This window comes from Dasypus novemcinctus, chromosome 2 (assembly GCF_030445035.2).
Source record: "Dasypus novemcinctus isolate mDasNov1 chromosome 2, mDasNov1.1.hap2, whole genome shotgun sequence".
NCBI lineage: Eukaryota > Metazoa > Chordata > Mammalia > Cingulata > Dasypodidae > Dasypus > Dasypus novemcinctus.
Genome location: NC_080674.1, coordinates 114,749,442 through 114,766,314, shown reverse-complemented (window position 1 = coordinate 114,766,314; position 16,873 = coordinate 114,749,442). Strand labels below are relative to the sequence as shown.

At 40.9% G+C, this 16,873-nt stretch overlaps 1 protein-coding gene across 1 annotated transcript in view; it reads right to left on the bottom strand.

Moving 5' to 3' along the window:
* Nucleotides 1-16,873, bottom strand: part of MAN2A1 (mannosidase alpha class 2A member 1) — a 193,798-nt gene that overhangs the window by 12,115 nt on the left and 164,810 nt on the right. Inside the window, exon 21 of the mRNA XM_004484085.5 lies at nucleotides 3,084-3,278. Coding sequence (XP_004484142.2) covers nucleotides 3,084-3,278 — 195 coding nt within the window. The remainder of the gene's footprint in view (nucleotides 1-3,083; nucleotides 3,279-16,873) is intronic.

The following is a 16,873-nucleotide window of genomic DNA, read 5'->3' as shown; positions in this document are numbered from 1 at the left end:
CAGTTTTTGCTTTTTTGCTTGGAACCTGATCTGTACATTGACATTATTTCAGCAGGAAAAATGGATTGCAATCTCCAAAGGAATGACCCATTATTGTATGCTGGGAGCTGCCTGCTTACAAAAACAGAAACACAATCTAAAATACCGAGGTCTGGCTTCCGGATTTAATCAGAGTTGTTTTTTGTCTTCTTTGTTGTATAACCGTTGAATTACCTTGACACCTTTTAAGTAACATATTTTTTTTGAATCAATATCCATATCATCTTTCTTCAAAGATTATCTTTCTATTATCAGAGGTTAAGGGACAGAGAACAATTCTTTAAGGACAACATTCTGAATGCACAGATTCCCTTGAATTTACTATTGGGCATTTAAGCAGCTATTACAAGTATGTGCTAAGACAAAGGCTAAGGAAGGAACAGCTACCAGTTAATACAATAATGCAAAACAGCCCCCAATATTTACCTGATCATGTGGCAGTCTGTGGTAGTTATCAATATGCATTAAAAATTCAGCCTTTCCTCCTTGTCAAATCTCTGCACTTTGAAACTACTCTCAATTCTCTCTGCCAAAAATCCCAATTTGCACCCAAGTTGGCATTTCTAAAGCACCATCAGGATAACAGCATATGTTTACAGAACACTTCTGTTTTCAAAGGGCTTTTACAGCATTATTTCATGTGTTTCTCACAACAGACCCGAAGCAGACATATATGACATTTGCCCCATTTTATAAATGGTGACTGAGCTGGCAGTCAGTGAGCAGGCAGCGAAGGTGGCCCACCCAGCCAAAGGTGAGCAGAGCAAGGGAAGCAAGGCTGGCCACGCTGTAGAGCGCCTGAGATGATGTGGGGGCAGGAGGACTTTTCATCCGGGAATTCAATGGATTTGTATTATAGGAAGAGAGCCAACAGCAGGTAGAGGAATGGGAGGGAGGAGGTGAACCCTAAAAAGAGGTGACCCATAAAGAGTGGTGACCTGGGAAACATGTGCCAGCCAGTGTTGTGGAGGTAAAACCCCACATCCGCTGACCCTAGTCAGCTCAGGATCCTTACAGGAAACAATCAAGTTTCAAACTATTAAGGCAGAAGAGTCATCTGGAAATGAGGCTAGGCAACAGTGGTTGCCGTGCTCCCCAGAGCCCTCGGGTTCTACCGGTGCTAACAGTCTCCACCTTCTAATCTGAGGCCCAGAGTCTCTGGTGTGCTGTACTCTAGGCTTTTGTTTGATTTTAGCTCATGAGTTAATGACATGTCACCTCAGGGAGGCTGCCCATCTTAGGCTCCTCATTCCAGGAGCTGTAAAGTAGACCCTCAAAAGACCACTGCAGGATCCTAGAAAGAACACCCACAAGATTCATCCGCTCAACAAATAGTTACTGAGCCCTTACTAGGTGCAGGCACCGCTCAAGGGAGGCAGATAAAGCAATGAACAAAACCAAAGCCCTGACCTCACGGGGCTTAAGTTCTGACCACATCTTCCACCTCAGAGCCTTCAAACTTGCTTTTAATCACCCAGAAATCTGTAAGTCTCTTATTTTCTTACCTTCAGATTTTTACTGTTATCAGCTTCTCTGTAATCTTCTCCAACCATCCTATTCTTTCCCAATTGCCCTATTCTTTACTTTTCTCCCCTTATCACCACCTAACACATTTTGTTTTTTCTTAAAGATTAATATTTTATTTTTTTATTTATCCCCTCCCACCGCTTTGCCATTCACTTGCTGTCTGCTCTCCATGTCTATTCGCTATACCTTCTTCTGTGTCTGCTTGTTTCCCTTTGTTGTGTCATCTTCCTGCACCAGCTCTCTGTGAGCGCGGGCCATCAGCTCTCCGCCAGCGTGGACCAGCCTGCCTTCACAAGGAGGCCCTGGGACATGGACCCAGGGCCTCCCATATGGTAGACAGGAACCCAACCGATTAAGCCACATCTACTTCCCCCATCTAACATGTTTTATGATTTAAACTTTTTTTATTCTTTACTTATTTTTCTTCTCCCATTAGACTCTAAGCACCAGAAGGACAGGAATTTTTTTTTTAGTTACAACCATATTCCTAGTGCCTGTAGCAGTAACTGGCACATAGCATGTTTAGTCACTTGGTCAAACAAGCTTTTCAACAGGTTGAGAAATACACATAATCATTATTACACGCTATATATATTTTCTCGCATGGCCAGGTATAAGTTCCTTACCTTGTACCTATAGTTTTAAAAAGCCACAAGTACCTTTTTTGGTGGACATTTATCCTCACATTACTTGGGTTGCTTTAATTTTTTGTTCTTACACTAAATACTTCTCTCCTGTTATGTTATCTTCAAACATGAGCATCCTCTTCTTGTCATACTGAGGCCATTTACTATAAGACGTTTCCCACAGAATCCATACCACTTAACAATTGTCAGCTAAATGTAGGTCAATTTATACTTCTACGGACAACAAGAATTGTGTGAAATGTATAATCCTTATTATTTTTAAATGCAATCTCTGACTTTAAAAGTGGGCATATATGTAAATTAAAGCTGTCTAACTGAATTAAAATTCCATACCTAATAAAACTGTCCCATACTTTTCCAACAATATATCTTTATATTTCCCTAAGTAATTGGTTTTTTCAGTATGAAGGTCTGAGTTACAGTGATTTTCAGAAGAATATAAAAATACAAAGCCTCTGATGTAGAAATAATTAAGTACTGTGCTTTCTGCTTCTCTAACTCCTGAGAAGTACTGGCTAATAAGAATGAATGGAAAAAGTGAGAAGAGCTGATTGTGAGGCCTATACTCCCATCTACTAATTATGTAGCCTTAGGCTAGCATTAGTTTCCACATCTGTAAAGAAAAGATAATATTCCTTGATCTGTTCATCACGCAGAACTTTTCTGAAAATCAAATAAATTAGTATCAGGATATGATCTAAACTACAGAGCAATTGTTAAATGGAGGGCACAATGACTCTGCCTAAAGATGAAACCTTCTTACGTATTCCTCAAAGAACAGCAAAGTATACAGTCTTTTTCTCCCCCTATCCTCTCTCACCAAGCCTACTTTTCAAAGTAATTTTTTTAGAGATATGTTTTTAGATATACCTTTGATTGTATTGTCCTCAGATTAACCAGATGAATGTCACAAGGCAAAGATGACAGTAATGGAGAAAATTCACCCAGCAGCTCAGGGGTGGGTGAGGAGACTTCTCCAGCCATTGTTAAGACAGGATGATTCAGGAAAGAAGACATTACGTGGCTACGGAGAGACGGATAACTGACAGAATTCTTTTCTTCTTCCTACCAAGAAAAAATCAAATAGAACATTTAAGAGTTATTTATATGTTTGCAATTCTTGTCATATTAGTTGAATTACTTGACAAGGCTTAAATATAAAATAAATATAGAAATACATGAATACTTTGATTTTATTATATTTTAGAAATAACAATCTTAGCAAATACAGATTAGATTACCAAATTCATTTCTAAGAAATACAGGACATACAATCAGTGCCCATCTAACTGAAAAAACTCATTACCATTGACTTAATACTAAAATTACTGACAACATTTCCCACAAACTTTTTAGGACCAGGCATAACTTTCTATGGAAGCTCTTTCTCAACCTACCACAAAACTCTTAAAAGTAGATGGCTTGGGATGTTCATATATCTTACGCCTCATCAAATGTTATCTCTCTTTTCCCTCAGGTTTTATCCGTCATATTCTCATGGTTCTATTTAGACACTTAATAAGACTATAAAGACATGTTCCAATCCAAAGCTACATTCTATAAATGTTACCAAATGACAGGAGCTAAATTCCACCTAATTATAGGATTTTAAAAAACCCTCTCAAAGTAAGTCAAGAATTTTAATTTAAACAACACAGGTGGCATATCTAGATTATCTGATTGTTTCCTTTAAATTTGATAAATCGTTGTCAACTGCTTCATTCTCCTTTATGCCCAAACAGGAAATGCTATATATGTTACAGAATACTAACCACACATTTATACAATACACGATGATTCAGTATAATTTAAAGACATTTTAGTCTTGCTATGGTGTATAAATATACATAAGCATTTCAATGCAAGTTCAAACATTAAATAAGCTGACTGACCGGGATTGGGCATATACACGTGGTAGATGACATGGAAAATTAATTACATCAATGATTAAGTAGAATCTTAACGAGTAATGCCTAAAGAGTAAAAACAGACACACAGAAGCACTGAGAAAATAATCTATTTGGAAAGGTTCTTTTATCACTAGCTACATTTGAAGCAAATTTAATTTTGTATTGCATTTTTAAAAAACGACAATTTCAGTGGTTCTATTCCGACTTTGCATCCTTTCTGGTAATAGAAGGTTCAAATAAAAGTCTTGGCTACTTATCTGTGAAAAGACAGGATTTATAAAAGATACAGAGCTAAAATTCAGAATGTCAGATTAGCATTGGACAGAAGGGTACTCGGAAGAGTGACTAGCAGCTTGCCAGCAGCTACCATAGATGCTGTTACAATTCAGATCATGGTGAGAGAAAAAAAAATTTTAAAGGTAGCAGAGGGACACTGCAATATTAAGATACCAACAAAAGGCATTAGGCTTGAAAGAGTTGTAAAAAATGCATTCATTCTACATATTCTCTTAAAGGAAAGATTAAGTAAAGCATATAAAATAATATTCTCCAATAACACTGAAATTTAATGCAGCTTGGAGAATAACACGAATAGAGCAGGAACATTTTCAACAAAACACTGTAAATGTACTCTGAGATCAAAGGACTGCATAATCTAGGTCAGGACTGCTGACAAAATCACTTCTGAATTTAAAAAAAGATAAAAGATCCCAACAGAAAAGAAAACTGTCTTTTCAGGTTTGGGAAGTATCAGGTCTCTTCTAGAACAGGAAACATTTAGGCAAAGCTTTGCTCTGGGCTCTTGGAGGAATCCCTGGATACTGGGATGAGTAGGAGGAATGCCCCTTGCTTCCCTGGGCTTGGAAACAATAATGTGTGAATATCCCAGTCCTTCCAACCCCAAGTCAGTTCTCCCCACCCTAGATGCTACCCAGAACTGACTACACATCAGAATGATTTGGGGAGCCTGTCAAAAAAATACAGATTTCTCAGAATCTGCCGAATCTCAAATCCCTCCCGTAGGTGCCCTCGGAATGTGAAGCTTAAAAAGTCTCCCTAAGAGAATCGCAGATACTCAGCCCCATGCAGACCTGCAGACCTGCAGACCTGTGTTGAAAACTGCCACCCAGACATCCTTCCAACCTTCCTGGAGGGAACAGATCCCCTTGAAACAAAAGGATAAACCTCACCCTTTAACTGCCTTTTGATTAAAAAAAAAAAAAAAAATTCTGGACTCTAAGACATTTTAAAGGAAACTCTAGTAAAAGGAAACAATCCTATGAATGTACTTAAGGAATTCAAGATCTGTGCAGTATATTGTCCTAAGCAAAATAAGGAAGAGAAGTTTACTCAACAGTTGTCGTTCAAGGCCCTAAGGGTACCCTGAACAAAGAATGCTGCAGAAGTAGGCCAGGGGGTGGCAGAGTCTCACCCCCTCCCCAGGGTTGTACCATTCCAGTCCTTTCTTATCTTTGTTACAGCAACAAAAGGCTTAACAAGACATTTAGCTGTTGAATATCAATACTTTGATTAACCTCCTAGAAATCTAACCTTTTAACTGTGGGCCTGGTGATAAGTCCAAAGTTTGTAAAACAAGTTTATAATAGGAAGTTTTAAGAATTTAAACTATAAATGAATTCTCCAGCCTTATAGTAACTAAAATACTACTATATACATGGTTCCTTAAAGCCTTCAGACTGCACAAAGTCTAGCTTTTTCCTTAGAGCTCATCTGAAACTAAAAAGAGCTCTGGCACATACCGATCCAAATCACACAAAATTAAGATCTCGACCTGGTTCTAGTCTTTTTTTCCAAAGTGGGAACTTCTTGCTTGACTCCTTGGTGCCCTTCATTAACTTTACCTGAGTTATCTGATCCCTAAACATCAAAGACTTCCATTACATCTACATCAAAACTTGCTAACTTATGTAGGATAGTAAGAGATTGTGTTTTTTTTAGCCACCATTGTTTACTCAGTGCGACTGCCACTGAGGCAGGTTAGTATAGGGTAATGGAGTGAGAAGACAACCCACAACATGGCTCACAGACAACATGGTCAGCAGACCCCACGGCTGCAAGACCTCACTGGGACTTTAAGCTTAACCTTGAGATCCCAGTTTCTTTCCCGGACCTCCCGTTGGCCCCAGATATTCCAAAAAGGCCCCACCGTTGGCCCCCACAATGGGTGGAGTAAACGGCTCAGGGCCCATCCCCTTACCATTAGCAAGGGGGTGGGTTAAAGAACATTTTAAAAGATAAATCTTGGTGTGTATTTCCATCTTTTTATAATTAGGTGGAATTTAGCTCCATTTCTCAGCAAGCTCTACTCTCGCCCCCATTTCCCAAATAAATACTTTTACGGCCTAACTAAACTGATGTGCTCATAAATTCTTTTATGCATCACAGCCAAGAACCTAGAGGAATCCAACGCTTTCGCATCTTTATTTGGAGAGCCACCGCCAGGAGATAGATGGGTGGTGCTCCCAGACCCCCACTGGAAACTGGTGAGTTTTAAGGCCTGTTTGTGCCCTCTTTTGGTTCTGCCGTTTTAAAGGGGGTTAATGGATGCGGGGTTCCTGGGTAAGCTCCCAAAGGACATAAACTCGGTCTGCCCAAGTTCCCCGCTCCCTTTCTGGAGGTGGCAGGGGCTAGTCCCCACGCTGTGTAGATCCCAGGAAGTTCTGGGTGGTGGGTGAAACTGCCCTTGACATCTGCCTCTAGCCGGAATCCACAGGGAATTTACCAGACTCTTTCTAAATTCAGAATGGCCATCTATCACCCCTTGTATTGTTAACTTAGATTGCTAGTTAACTACCGTTATTAAAGGTGCCTTTGATCTTCCAACTACTGCTGCCCTTAATCTGGGTCTGAGATGCTTTAGAATGCCTTAGAAACTGAAAATGCATTTGTTAGAGGGGGACCTAAGCCCCACCCCCAGCAGTGCCCTAGGCCTTGCTCCTCCACCCCGAGAGGTCAAGAGATTGTCTGCGGTGGGGGAATGGTCCTAAGGATGTTTGTGGGCAAGTCTCTAGTTTTTTATGGGCTTTTACTGTCAGGTTTAACTGAGGAACTGGACCCCTGGGAGCAACTCTGGGGTGAGTTCACTCATAGCCTGCTCCTAAAACTGCTGCAAAGTGGGCAAAAGCGTTTAAAGGTCCCTAGCCAGCCACTTTCCTAGTGGTAAGCCCAGCTTGGGTGTTTCGGTCTGGGAACTGGACCTAGATGCCTCCAAGACTTCTAAGGCTCTGGGGATGTCCAGAGACAAAGTTCTCGATCCCAAAAATGTGGGACAGCGAGCAGGGCTCCCAATTTCCGGGATGCTGGCTTGGTGGGCAAACCCATTCCATCAGGATGGTGGTGGGACACCATCCAAATTGACAAGTGCTTTTTCCTCCCCTAGGACAAGGGGCAGTTCTTAAATTAGGACAACCTGCCTAGTCTAATCTTTTCCTGTCACACCATGTGGCCACAGTATGGCCAAGAGTGGGCTCTGTGTGGGACCGTGAATTCCAGTTAAATCTGTGTCAGAGGAGAGGACAGACCAATCTGAGGGCCAGAGACCCTACTTAAAGCAGGAGTTCTTAACAAGGGGTCTGTGGAACGAAAAAAGGATGATAACCCCTGCTTTAAAGGGATGAGGAAATGCACTCTAATTATAAAGCCTCTCCCCTGAGGAATAAGGAACCTCATGTGCCATCAATTACGATGAAAAGGTTGCTGGCTTTCCTAGCTCCTTATTTCCTTGTAACACTCCAAATCCTTTCAATGAAAAAAAAAGGCTTGCAAGGTTTTGTGGAGTAACTAATGGGATGCAGACCAATTCGAGTCTTGTTGGGGGGCAGGGCTTTCCTAGACCATGGTTTCTAGCAGCTGCCGAGGGATTTTCCTGGAGGAACAAAGCTGGAGGGTCCTGCACTAAATTTCTGCCATGGAAAGACACGGGGAGCTTCACATCCAGGCGATTCTAAAGTCAAGTCTTTCCCGAAACTAAGTGTGTAAAATTCTCTCTTCTGTTCTAATCTGTGCTTTCTTTATAGCTTTGTTAGTCTGCTCGTGCCTAGGAAATCGTAACTCAGATTTGGGGTTCGCCTGTTACAAACTGGGTTAACAGTGAAAGGTAACCTAAAATAACCAATTAAGTCTTTAAATGTCAATGCCATCCCGCAATTAAGATTGATATACAAAGAAATCACAAGTGGAAATAATTCAACTGTGGAAAAGAAAAACTTCGCAAATTTGTTACTAATAAAATTGTTTTAGTTGCTTAACAAATGAAAGTAATCGAATTGTTTTTAAGTGAAAACTTGCTAGAAACTAAGAGTTAAGATCATTATATAGATGCCTTTACATATTAAAACAGCAGAATAGTAACTGAAATCATTATAATTGGGTAGATGTAGCCTAAACTTAGCTATTATAATGGTAATCTTAAACTAAACTCACCTTTGATTATGGTTATTTTATAACCATAGTTCACCTAGCCCTTAGACTTCAGCTCTCGTGGTAATTATAACTGAGTTTGCCTTGGTTTATGGTTACTTTAAGTCTGGCCTCACCTTCTGCTTTGCTTATAGTTATTTCATGACAGCTTCTGGCCCCTATAGCTCAGAGGAAAGCAAACTTGAGACACCTCTATCTCCTGGCCTTACACTGGTAGTGACCCTGCTTTCTCTCATGGCTCCCAGTGTGGACTAAATTGCTGCCTGGAGGAATTCTCAGCTCTCGGGGTTGAATGCCCACTCTTCCAGTCCAGCAGTCGCCGGAGTCCTGTTATCTCTGAGGACTAGGAAGCAAGGGAGGCCTCCTGCCTTGACTGTTGGGAGTTCCTAAAAGCAGCAATTCATAAGAGAAACCAGTTTCCCTGAGGCTTCGATAGCCTCAGTGAGTATACACAGAATTAGTCTAAGGTCTGCTAAGGTCTGCTAAAGTCAAATAAGCAACATTCTGAAGAAAAGTAAAATTGTATAAAGCATTGGAGACATTGTGGTTATAAGCCAATCATTAAGGAATGAAATTAGTATGCAAAACTGCATGGTCACAGTGCAAATTAGAGAAAAAAAAGCCTTCAAAGAAATCTTTTAAATGTTATTTTACAGTTAAACTTTGTAAAAGAATGAAAGTTTTAAGTAACTTTTACATTGTTTTTCTGTCAGACTCTCTTCTGCCTATTTGCTCAGTGTATATCTTCATATGTTGGATGATAATATCAAATTAAAGTTCTTTAAAAAGCTCTACTCATATTGTTAAAAATTAAATATGCAGTTATATATGTGATGAATATTCCTAGAGCCCAAAGTAGGCTAAGCAGGATGCAAAGGTCATATAGAAATCTAAATATAGGAACTATTGAGAGAGGGGAAAAACATTTTCCTGAACTCTTTGACCTACCCAGCCCTCTAGACCTTCTCTTTGCAAGAGCTCTGAGGAAGGACCTATGTGTAATAGATTAAAACTCTTATAGGCAGGGGGAATTATGAATCAGTTTGTCCTGTAATTCCCGAATTTAAACCTCTGAACACCTTAAAATAAGATAGTTAATAATTCTGTTACCAAATTTCAGTAAGTAAAGGAAAAGTCCTTGAAAGTTATGAGAAGTTCTTTTCTAAATTATAATTAACACAAATTCAACAATCATAATATATTCAAGAACCAAGCAGTCAGTATGCTTTTAATATTATTCAGTTTTAGAATTTTATTTAAAGTTTTAGCCTCCTGTAAAGGAAGGAAAAAGAACATTCCTTGCATAAACTATAATGGTTTCAATTTATTTAGCTTAGGTATTATCTCTTTGGTTTATAGAATAGCAAGTAAATAAATTAACATTACATGTTTTAAATCTTTAAAATGATGAAAGTTGTAAGTTCATGTTTAATGAAATTAAGCTAAAGAAGAAAATGTATTTGCCCTCTCTTAAATGGTTTCATTGGTTGTTAACTCTAATTTAATAAGCTTATCTTAAGGTAAAGTGACCAGTCTATGTGGTTATGGTTAACTATAAGTTTTCTTCTAAACTGAAGCATTTAAATGATTAATTCCAAGCAGCCATTATTAATTAGAAACCTAAACTAATATTCATAACTTCCTAACAGGAAACTCTGTCAGAAGTCACCTCAATCTGCAAGTTAAAGTGCTGATAAGGAAAGATAATCTTAATTCCATTGGAATCTTCAGTTTTCAAAAAACAACTGAGAAAGTAAGTTTTCCTGTGCTGCTAAAATAAAGTACCTATGTAATTAATGTCATCATGGTAAAAGTGTAGAAGTAAAAAGCCAAGTACTAACAAGTTAAGTTCATTTGATATGTTATACATAGCACTGGATGTGTTTAGAAAGTATGAAAATAAAAAGAAACTTCAGCATTGTTGAACTTGTACATTCAAACCAGGCCTTCAGTACACTGCAGGCTGCCTCTTCACTGGAGTTATTGGCTAGGTTGGTACACTGACCCCTAAAACAATGACTGTATCTACTACATCTCTGGTTGTGCTCCTGAAGTGGATGGACAGTACACTGCAGTTTCAAACTCCTGCAGCAGCCAGCTATGGCTTGATATGGCCAGATGCATAATGGACATAGCACCCTTTTTCCTAGTGCCAAAGAGTGCTATGCACCAGGCCAGTGGAATACACCTACTTTCCTAGCGTCTCTAGCGTCAACAGTGCTGCAGCATGCTGGCTTTGTGATGGACACAGCAAGTGGAACAACAATTATCAGAGTGATGTTAGTAGAACTTAAACACAATTGGCATTATGGCCTACTACCATGGAGAGGTAACATGTAGGGTATTGCAAACCTGGAGCTTAGATCTATTAACTGCAGCTCAATGAGAAACTTATGCGTTGGGGAGTGCATTAATTAGTACTAAGTACTGTACCTATATCTCTCCTATTCTGGATATATGCCTGATGATTATAGTGATATCTTTCCTGTTCTAGATCATATGCAGAGGGTAGCGAACATGTTAAGTCCTGGTAAACATTTTCTAAGTAGTTAATAATTGTGCCTATAATATAAAGCAATAACCATCTTGCTTGAGCAGTAGAGACCACAGCCCTTTTAATAAAAAAAATAAAAGGCCACTAAATTAACTTGGGGACCATCTCTCAGTCTTCATTCACTAGGTGAGAGACATGTTTAACCCAGGTCTCCCTCCTAGTCCGTATTCCAAAACCTGTCCCACTCATAACCTGGGAGGGACTGATAAATCCATATGCCATCCTGCCAGGGCTAAGCGTTTCCCACCAGGAGGAAAATAGCAAGTGAAGTGGCTAGGACCCACTTGAGCTTATTAGCCCCTTCAAAATGTCTATGGACAACCTTTCCTTACACAGGACCTGAAAACCAGGTTCTGATCAAAACCTGGCAGGAGAACAGGCCTCATGCTCAATGAGCTCCAAAATGGAAGGGACCGTATTCTGTGGTTCTGATCACTCCAGCATCTATTAAAGTTAAAGGAATTGTCAGCTGGGTGCACTTACCTAAGTGAAGCCAGCTGCCCAAGGAAGTGCCAGCTCATTTGACAAGATGTATGTGTGCCCGTTATTGGATAGTCTGAAACACCTCTTCAAGAGGTAAAGCTAAGTAGTGTCTGTATCAAAGCCAGCGGTTCCCTCTAACTCTAGGCCAAATGCCTATTGCTAGGTGGAGGGCAAGCCAGACACACCTTAAAAAATCTTGTCTGTTTTCATTTTCTGTAGTTTCTCCCTATACAATAACTGAAATGGCAATGCCTCTTCTCATCTCCCTCTTAGCTAGCTGTCTTAGGCATAATGACCACCATAGAAAACTGGGATTGGCAGTTTATGCCAAACCCCATTATCACAATATCTCCCTACAGCTAACAGCATAGAAGAAACTAGCTGTGCTTTAGAAGTTCTAAAACAGTAAACAAACTCTTGTGTAGTAATGCAAAATTGCAGAGCCCTTAACATGCTAACAGCAGCATGGTGGGAGGGGGGATGATGACACGACACATGCCTATTTTTCAAGAAAAATGCTGTTTTTCTATATAAATCGCTCTGGAATAGTCCTAAACAGCATTTAACCTGCAAGATGAAGCCCACTAAACTCAGGGGGATGCAGCTTCTGAAGGCACCTGGCCTTTCTCACTCTTGTGGTCCAGTATGTCATAGCTGACGCCCCTTTTTGTACCCACTTACCACCATCTTCTTTATCCTTTTAGTGGGGCCATATATCTGGCCATAAATCTTCAAAATTCTAAGTTTATTTCTTTCAGAATCAATGACTTTTAAAACAAGATATTAGTCACACAGGGATTTCAGCCAGTTCCAACAACAGTATCAGACTTGTCACTGCCCTTCAGCAGCTCCCTTAAGAATAACAGTAATGGAGGAGACGACGACCCACAACATGGATTACAGACAACATGGCTGCAAGACCTCACTGGGACTTTGAGTTTAACCCTGAGGTCCCAGTTTCTTTAAAGAGGTAGAGCCTGATCTCTCTGACTAGAGGGGCCCACTCAGCAATCTTAACCCCATTTCCCAAATAAATTCTTTTTACTGGCATAACTAAACTGCTCATAAATAGCCAAGAACGTAGAGGAATCCAACGCATCTCTGTCTTCACCACATGTTGGGAACTTGATAAATGTTTGCTCAATCTATTAAATTAACTTTAAAGTAAATACAGTACAAATGAGAAAAAAATGCCACCTGGGAAGGAAGGGTTGGGTGGGGGGGGAGTGAAAATGTAAATGAATCATAACATTTAGAGATAAAAATGTCATCTAGCCCAGAGCTGAAAATCGTTGGCCTGTAAGAAAAGTTGGCCTAAAGATATATTTTGGTAGGTCTGTATGTTATTAAAAAGTTGTTTCTCAGCTGACCCTAAAAAAAAAAGGAATTTCACAAAAATAAAATAACAAAAAGATTTCTGGCTTAAAAAATAAAACTGAAAATATCAAGCCACAGTGGACCTAGCATTCTCACTTGGAAACAATCAGCTGGAGCTGAATTGTGGCTGCCCCCTCTTAGGGGGAAGTGTGCCCTCCAGTTCACCATAGGCCCTCTGGTCATCTAACTTAAGCATCTGGCCTTACACCTGACCAACTCCCTCATGCCATCACTTTCCTGAGCCCCTAGGCATCTAAGTGTTTGACCTCTCCCAACATTCTCTCCTTATATGTAAAGAACTAGGATCCACAGGTAACACAGCACAACTGTAACACTTGAACTAAAACCTAAGGCTTCTAAATCCTAGCTCAATGCCCCTTTTTTAATTATACCAACTGCCAGCCAGAAGAGTGGAGTGGGGAAGAACCAAAGAAACAAATCCTAAGTGTCATGCCAAGAACAATTCCTATTCCCATCTCCCTTAATCCTTGATCCTGAGGATCATTTCCATGGATAACGGCCTCATACAGTCTTCCCATGGGCATCTGGACTCCTCCCAGGGATTACCATTCCAAGTCCTTCTCATGGCCTCTTGCCAGAACACCCCAAGACCAGGACCAACTTCCATTTAGTCAACCCAGTATTATTTCGATGAAGTTCTGGCAGACTCGAGGCTTGCCACTAAACTGCCTTTCTGTCAAGGAAGCCCTAAACAGGGCTTGTCTCTTAGGCCAGTTTCTACCATCCATATGTCTACAGTCTTAGTTGAAAATAAAAACACTAGAAAAATTAAGTTACATGATATGCAACATTTCTTAAATATGCTTTTAGTCAATCTCATTAGAACTTGATGCATTTTCTCTTCTCCAGTTCATTATTTTAGTCAAAAGAAACAATTGATTTAAGCCCCAAAATCCATAGTTCAGTAAAAGAAAAATTTAACGTAAGAATAAAAAAACATTGGATAAAATTTAAATCAATTAGTATCTAAGGAGCTCTGAATGGGAATAAGCAAATTGTTTAACTTCTAAGTGAAAGCTTTATAGATCTGACATGAACATTTTTATTGCCACAGTTAACAGAAGTTTTGTAGATTAGTGTCTACAGAGACTGAAAATCATGTTGTTAGAAACATTTTCAAGAAAAGTAAAAGGCAGTAGTTGCCTGCACTTAGACAATGATTTTCCTGTGTGGTATTAGTTCTAAAACTAAGCTATATTGTCAATAATTGATTTAAACCACAAGTCCCAAGAACCTGGTATAAATCAATGTGTAAAGTGGCTATTAAAACCTTCTTCCTAAAAGATTCTAGATACTGGGAGAAGTCTTTGCTAATCAGCTGTCACCACTGCATTTGCTCAAGCAGTATTTCATATTAGAATGTCTACCCCAGGCAGGGAAGCTGGACTCTAGTAGGAGGGACAAAGCACACATAGGATTTCCTGGAAGAGAAGGCAGTCAGCAGTACATGTAATAGAGACAGTGGTACAGAATGCTCTAGGAGCTCATTTGCGTTTTCATTCATGCAACATAGACTGGGTGCTTCCTTTGGCTGGAAAAAATCCTAGGGCAGGGAGTTTATCAGCCAGAGGAGAAAGGCACTGATCTACAGGAAGGAGAGATGCAGTTCTGGGGAAGCGCAGGTGTGCCGGCTTGAGTTCTCTGTGTTCTTAAAGTTAATCCATTCCTGTGGGTGTGGACTCACTGTAAGTAGGATCTTAAGATGTGACCATCTCATTGGAGATGGGGATGGGGATGGGGATGGGGACATGTCTTACTAGTGTCCTATATAAATGGAGGAGAGGGGATCATCTGCAGCAGCAGAAAGAAACCCCAAGAGGCTGAAGAGAAACTGCAGAGCAGCCAAAGCTGAAGAAATAAGGCCTGGAGGAGAGGGGAGAGACGAGGCATATGCCTGATCACCCACAGTTGAACTCAGGGAGAAAGGGAGCCTGGTGGAAAAGGCAGAAACTGGCCAGCATTTTGTCCAGCCACTTGGCAAGAGTCCAGGATCGCCAGCAGTTGAACTTTGGTGAGAAAGCTTCTCTGAAGATGACTTGATCTGGACATTTTCACAGTCTCAGAACTTTAAGCTTCTACCTTAATAAATTTCTGATTATAAAAGTCAATCCATTTCTGGTATATTACATTGGCAGCCTTCAGCAAACTAAAACAAAGGAAAAAGGGAGAAGCAAGTGATGATGTGAGCTCCAATCTGAATGGTTACTAAGAGTTCCCTAATATGAGAGGAGGAAAGGGCATGTGCAAATGTACCGTGGTAGGAGAGCAAGTAAGAATTACTTGAGATAAAAAAAAAACAAAAAACAGGGAAGCGAATTTGGCCCAACGAATAGGGCGTCCACATACCACATGGGAGGTCCAGGGTTCAAGCCCAGGGCCTCCTGACCCATGTGGTAAACTGGCCCACGTGCAGTGCTGATGTGCACCAAGGAGTGCCGTGCCCTGCAGGAGTGTCCCCTGTGAAAGGGAGCCCCATGCGCAAGGAGTGCACCCCTTAAGGAGAGCTGCCCAGTGCAAAAAAAGTGCAGCCTGCCCAGGAATGGAGCCGCACACACGGAGAGCTGATGCAGCAAGATGACACAACAAAACGACACAGATTCCAGGTGCCACTGACAAGAATACAAGTGGACACAGAAGATCACACAGTGAATGGACGCAGAAAGCAGACAACTGCGGGGGGAGGGTGCGGGAGAGGGAAGAGAAATAAATAAAAAATGAATCTTTAAAAAAAAGAAAACCAGTGGGCCTAGAACAGAGAAAGTATGAGTCATGCTAGATGAGGATGGGGTACAGGCTGGGCCCATATCATGAGTGGCCCTAGAAAGGATTTTGGTTTTTATAATGACAGCAGTAAGAAGCCTTCAGAATGGTTAGGCAGGGGAGTGGGGGGAGGTGGGAACTGGGAGGGAGGGAGGGGGGGATGGGACAGACAGACAGATGGACAGAAAAGGAGGTCAGATTCGGTTTTGGAAAACCAAGATACTCTGCCTTCTGGGTAAAAAACAGATTCGGGCAAGAGAAAAGCAGAGCAGATATTTATAGACCAGATCTAAGAAACACATAATGTTAGTTTAGACTAGGGCAGTGGAAGGAGATGAGATGTACAGGCACTGGTGATCACTGCTCTGAGAAGGGGGCCAGTGACGTGTTTACCAGGGATGACTGCTAGTGTTAGGCTTGGCACTGATGGATGATGGGGCTAGTCACTGGGAGAGGGAACACTGAAAAGGCCAGGATTAAGGGGAAGAAAGATCATTAGTAGATGTTTGGGTATGTTGAATTTCAGGGGGGTTGAGGGGCCCTTGAAAGATACAGAAAGAAATAGCAGGAAGCAATTGGATAGATGGGTCATGGAGGTCAGAGGCATGAAGATGCACATTTGTGAGCTCCATCTGTGTGGAGGGGGTCACCAAGGCCACAGGAGTAGAAGAGGTGGCCAAGGGAGGACATGGAATGAGGAAAGGAGAAGGCTGGGATAAGATCTCGAGAGTGCCAACATTTAGAAATAGAGAAAGAACTGCCAGAGAGGTAGGAGGAAAACACAGGGAAGTGCAGCGCCACAGAAGCCCTGACTAGGCAGCGTTTTAAGAAGTGACAAGGGTCACTGTGAAATGCTGCTGAGAGGTCCAGTAAGATGCTGACTGAAACTGTCCACTGGATCTAGTGACATCAGCGAGGGCGACCTCAGGGCAGCGATGCAGGTTAAAGTCAGATGGAGAGGACTTCAGTGTGAGAGGAACAGTACAGTAGGGGAAATGGGACTGAAAGATGGAGTGAGGGGCTTTTCTGCTTTTATTTTGAACAGGGGAAAACTGAGAGTCTTTCCAAGCCAACAGAAAGCCTCTCTTCAGGAAGTGTTGGCTTTGAGGGAGGAA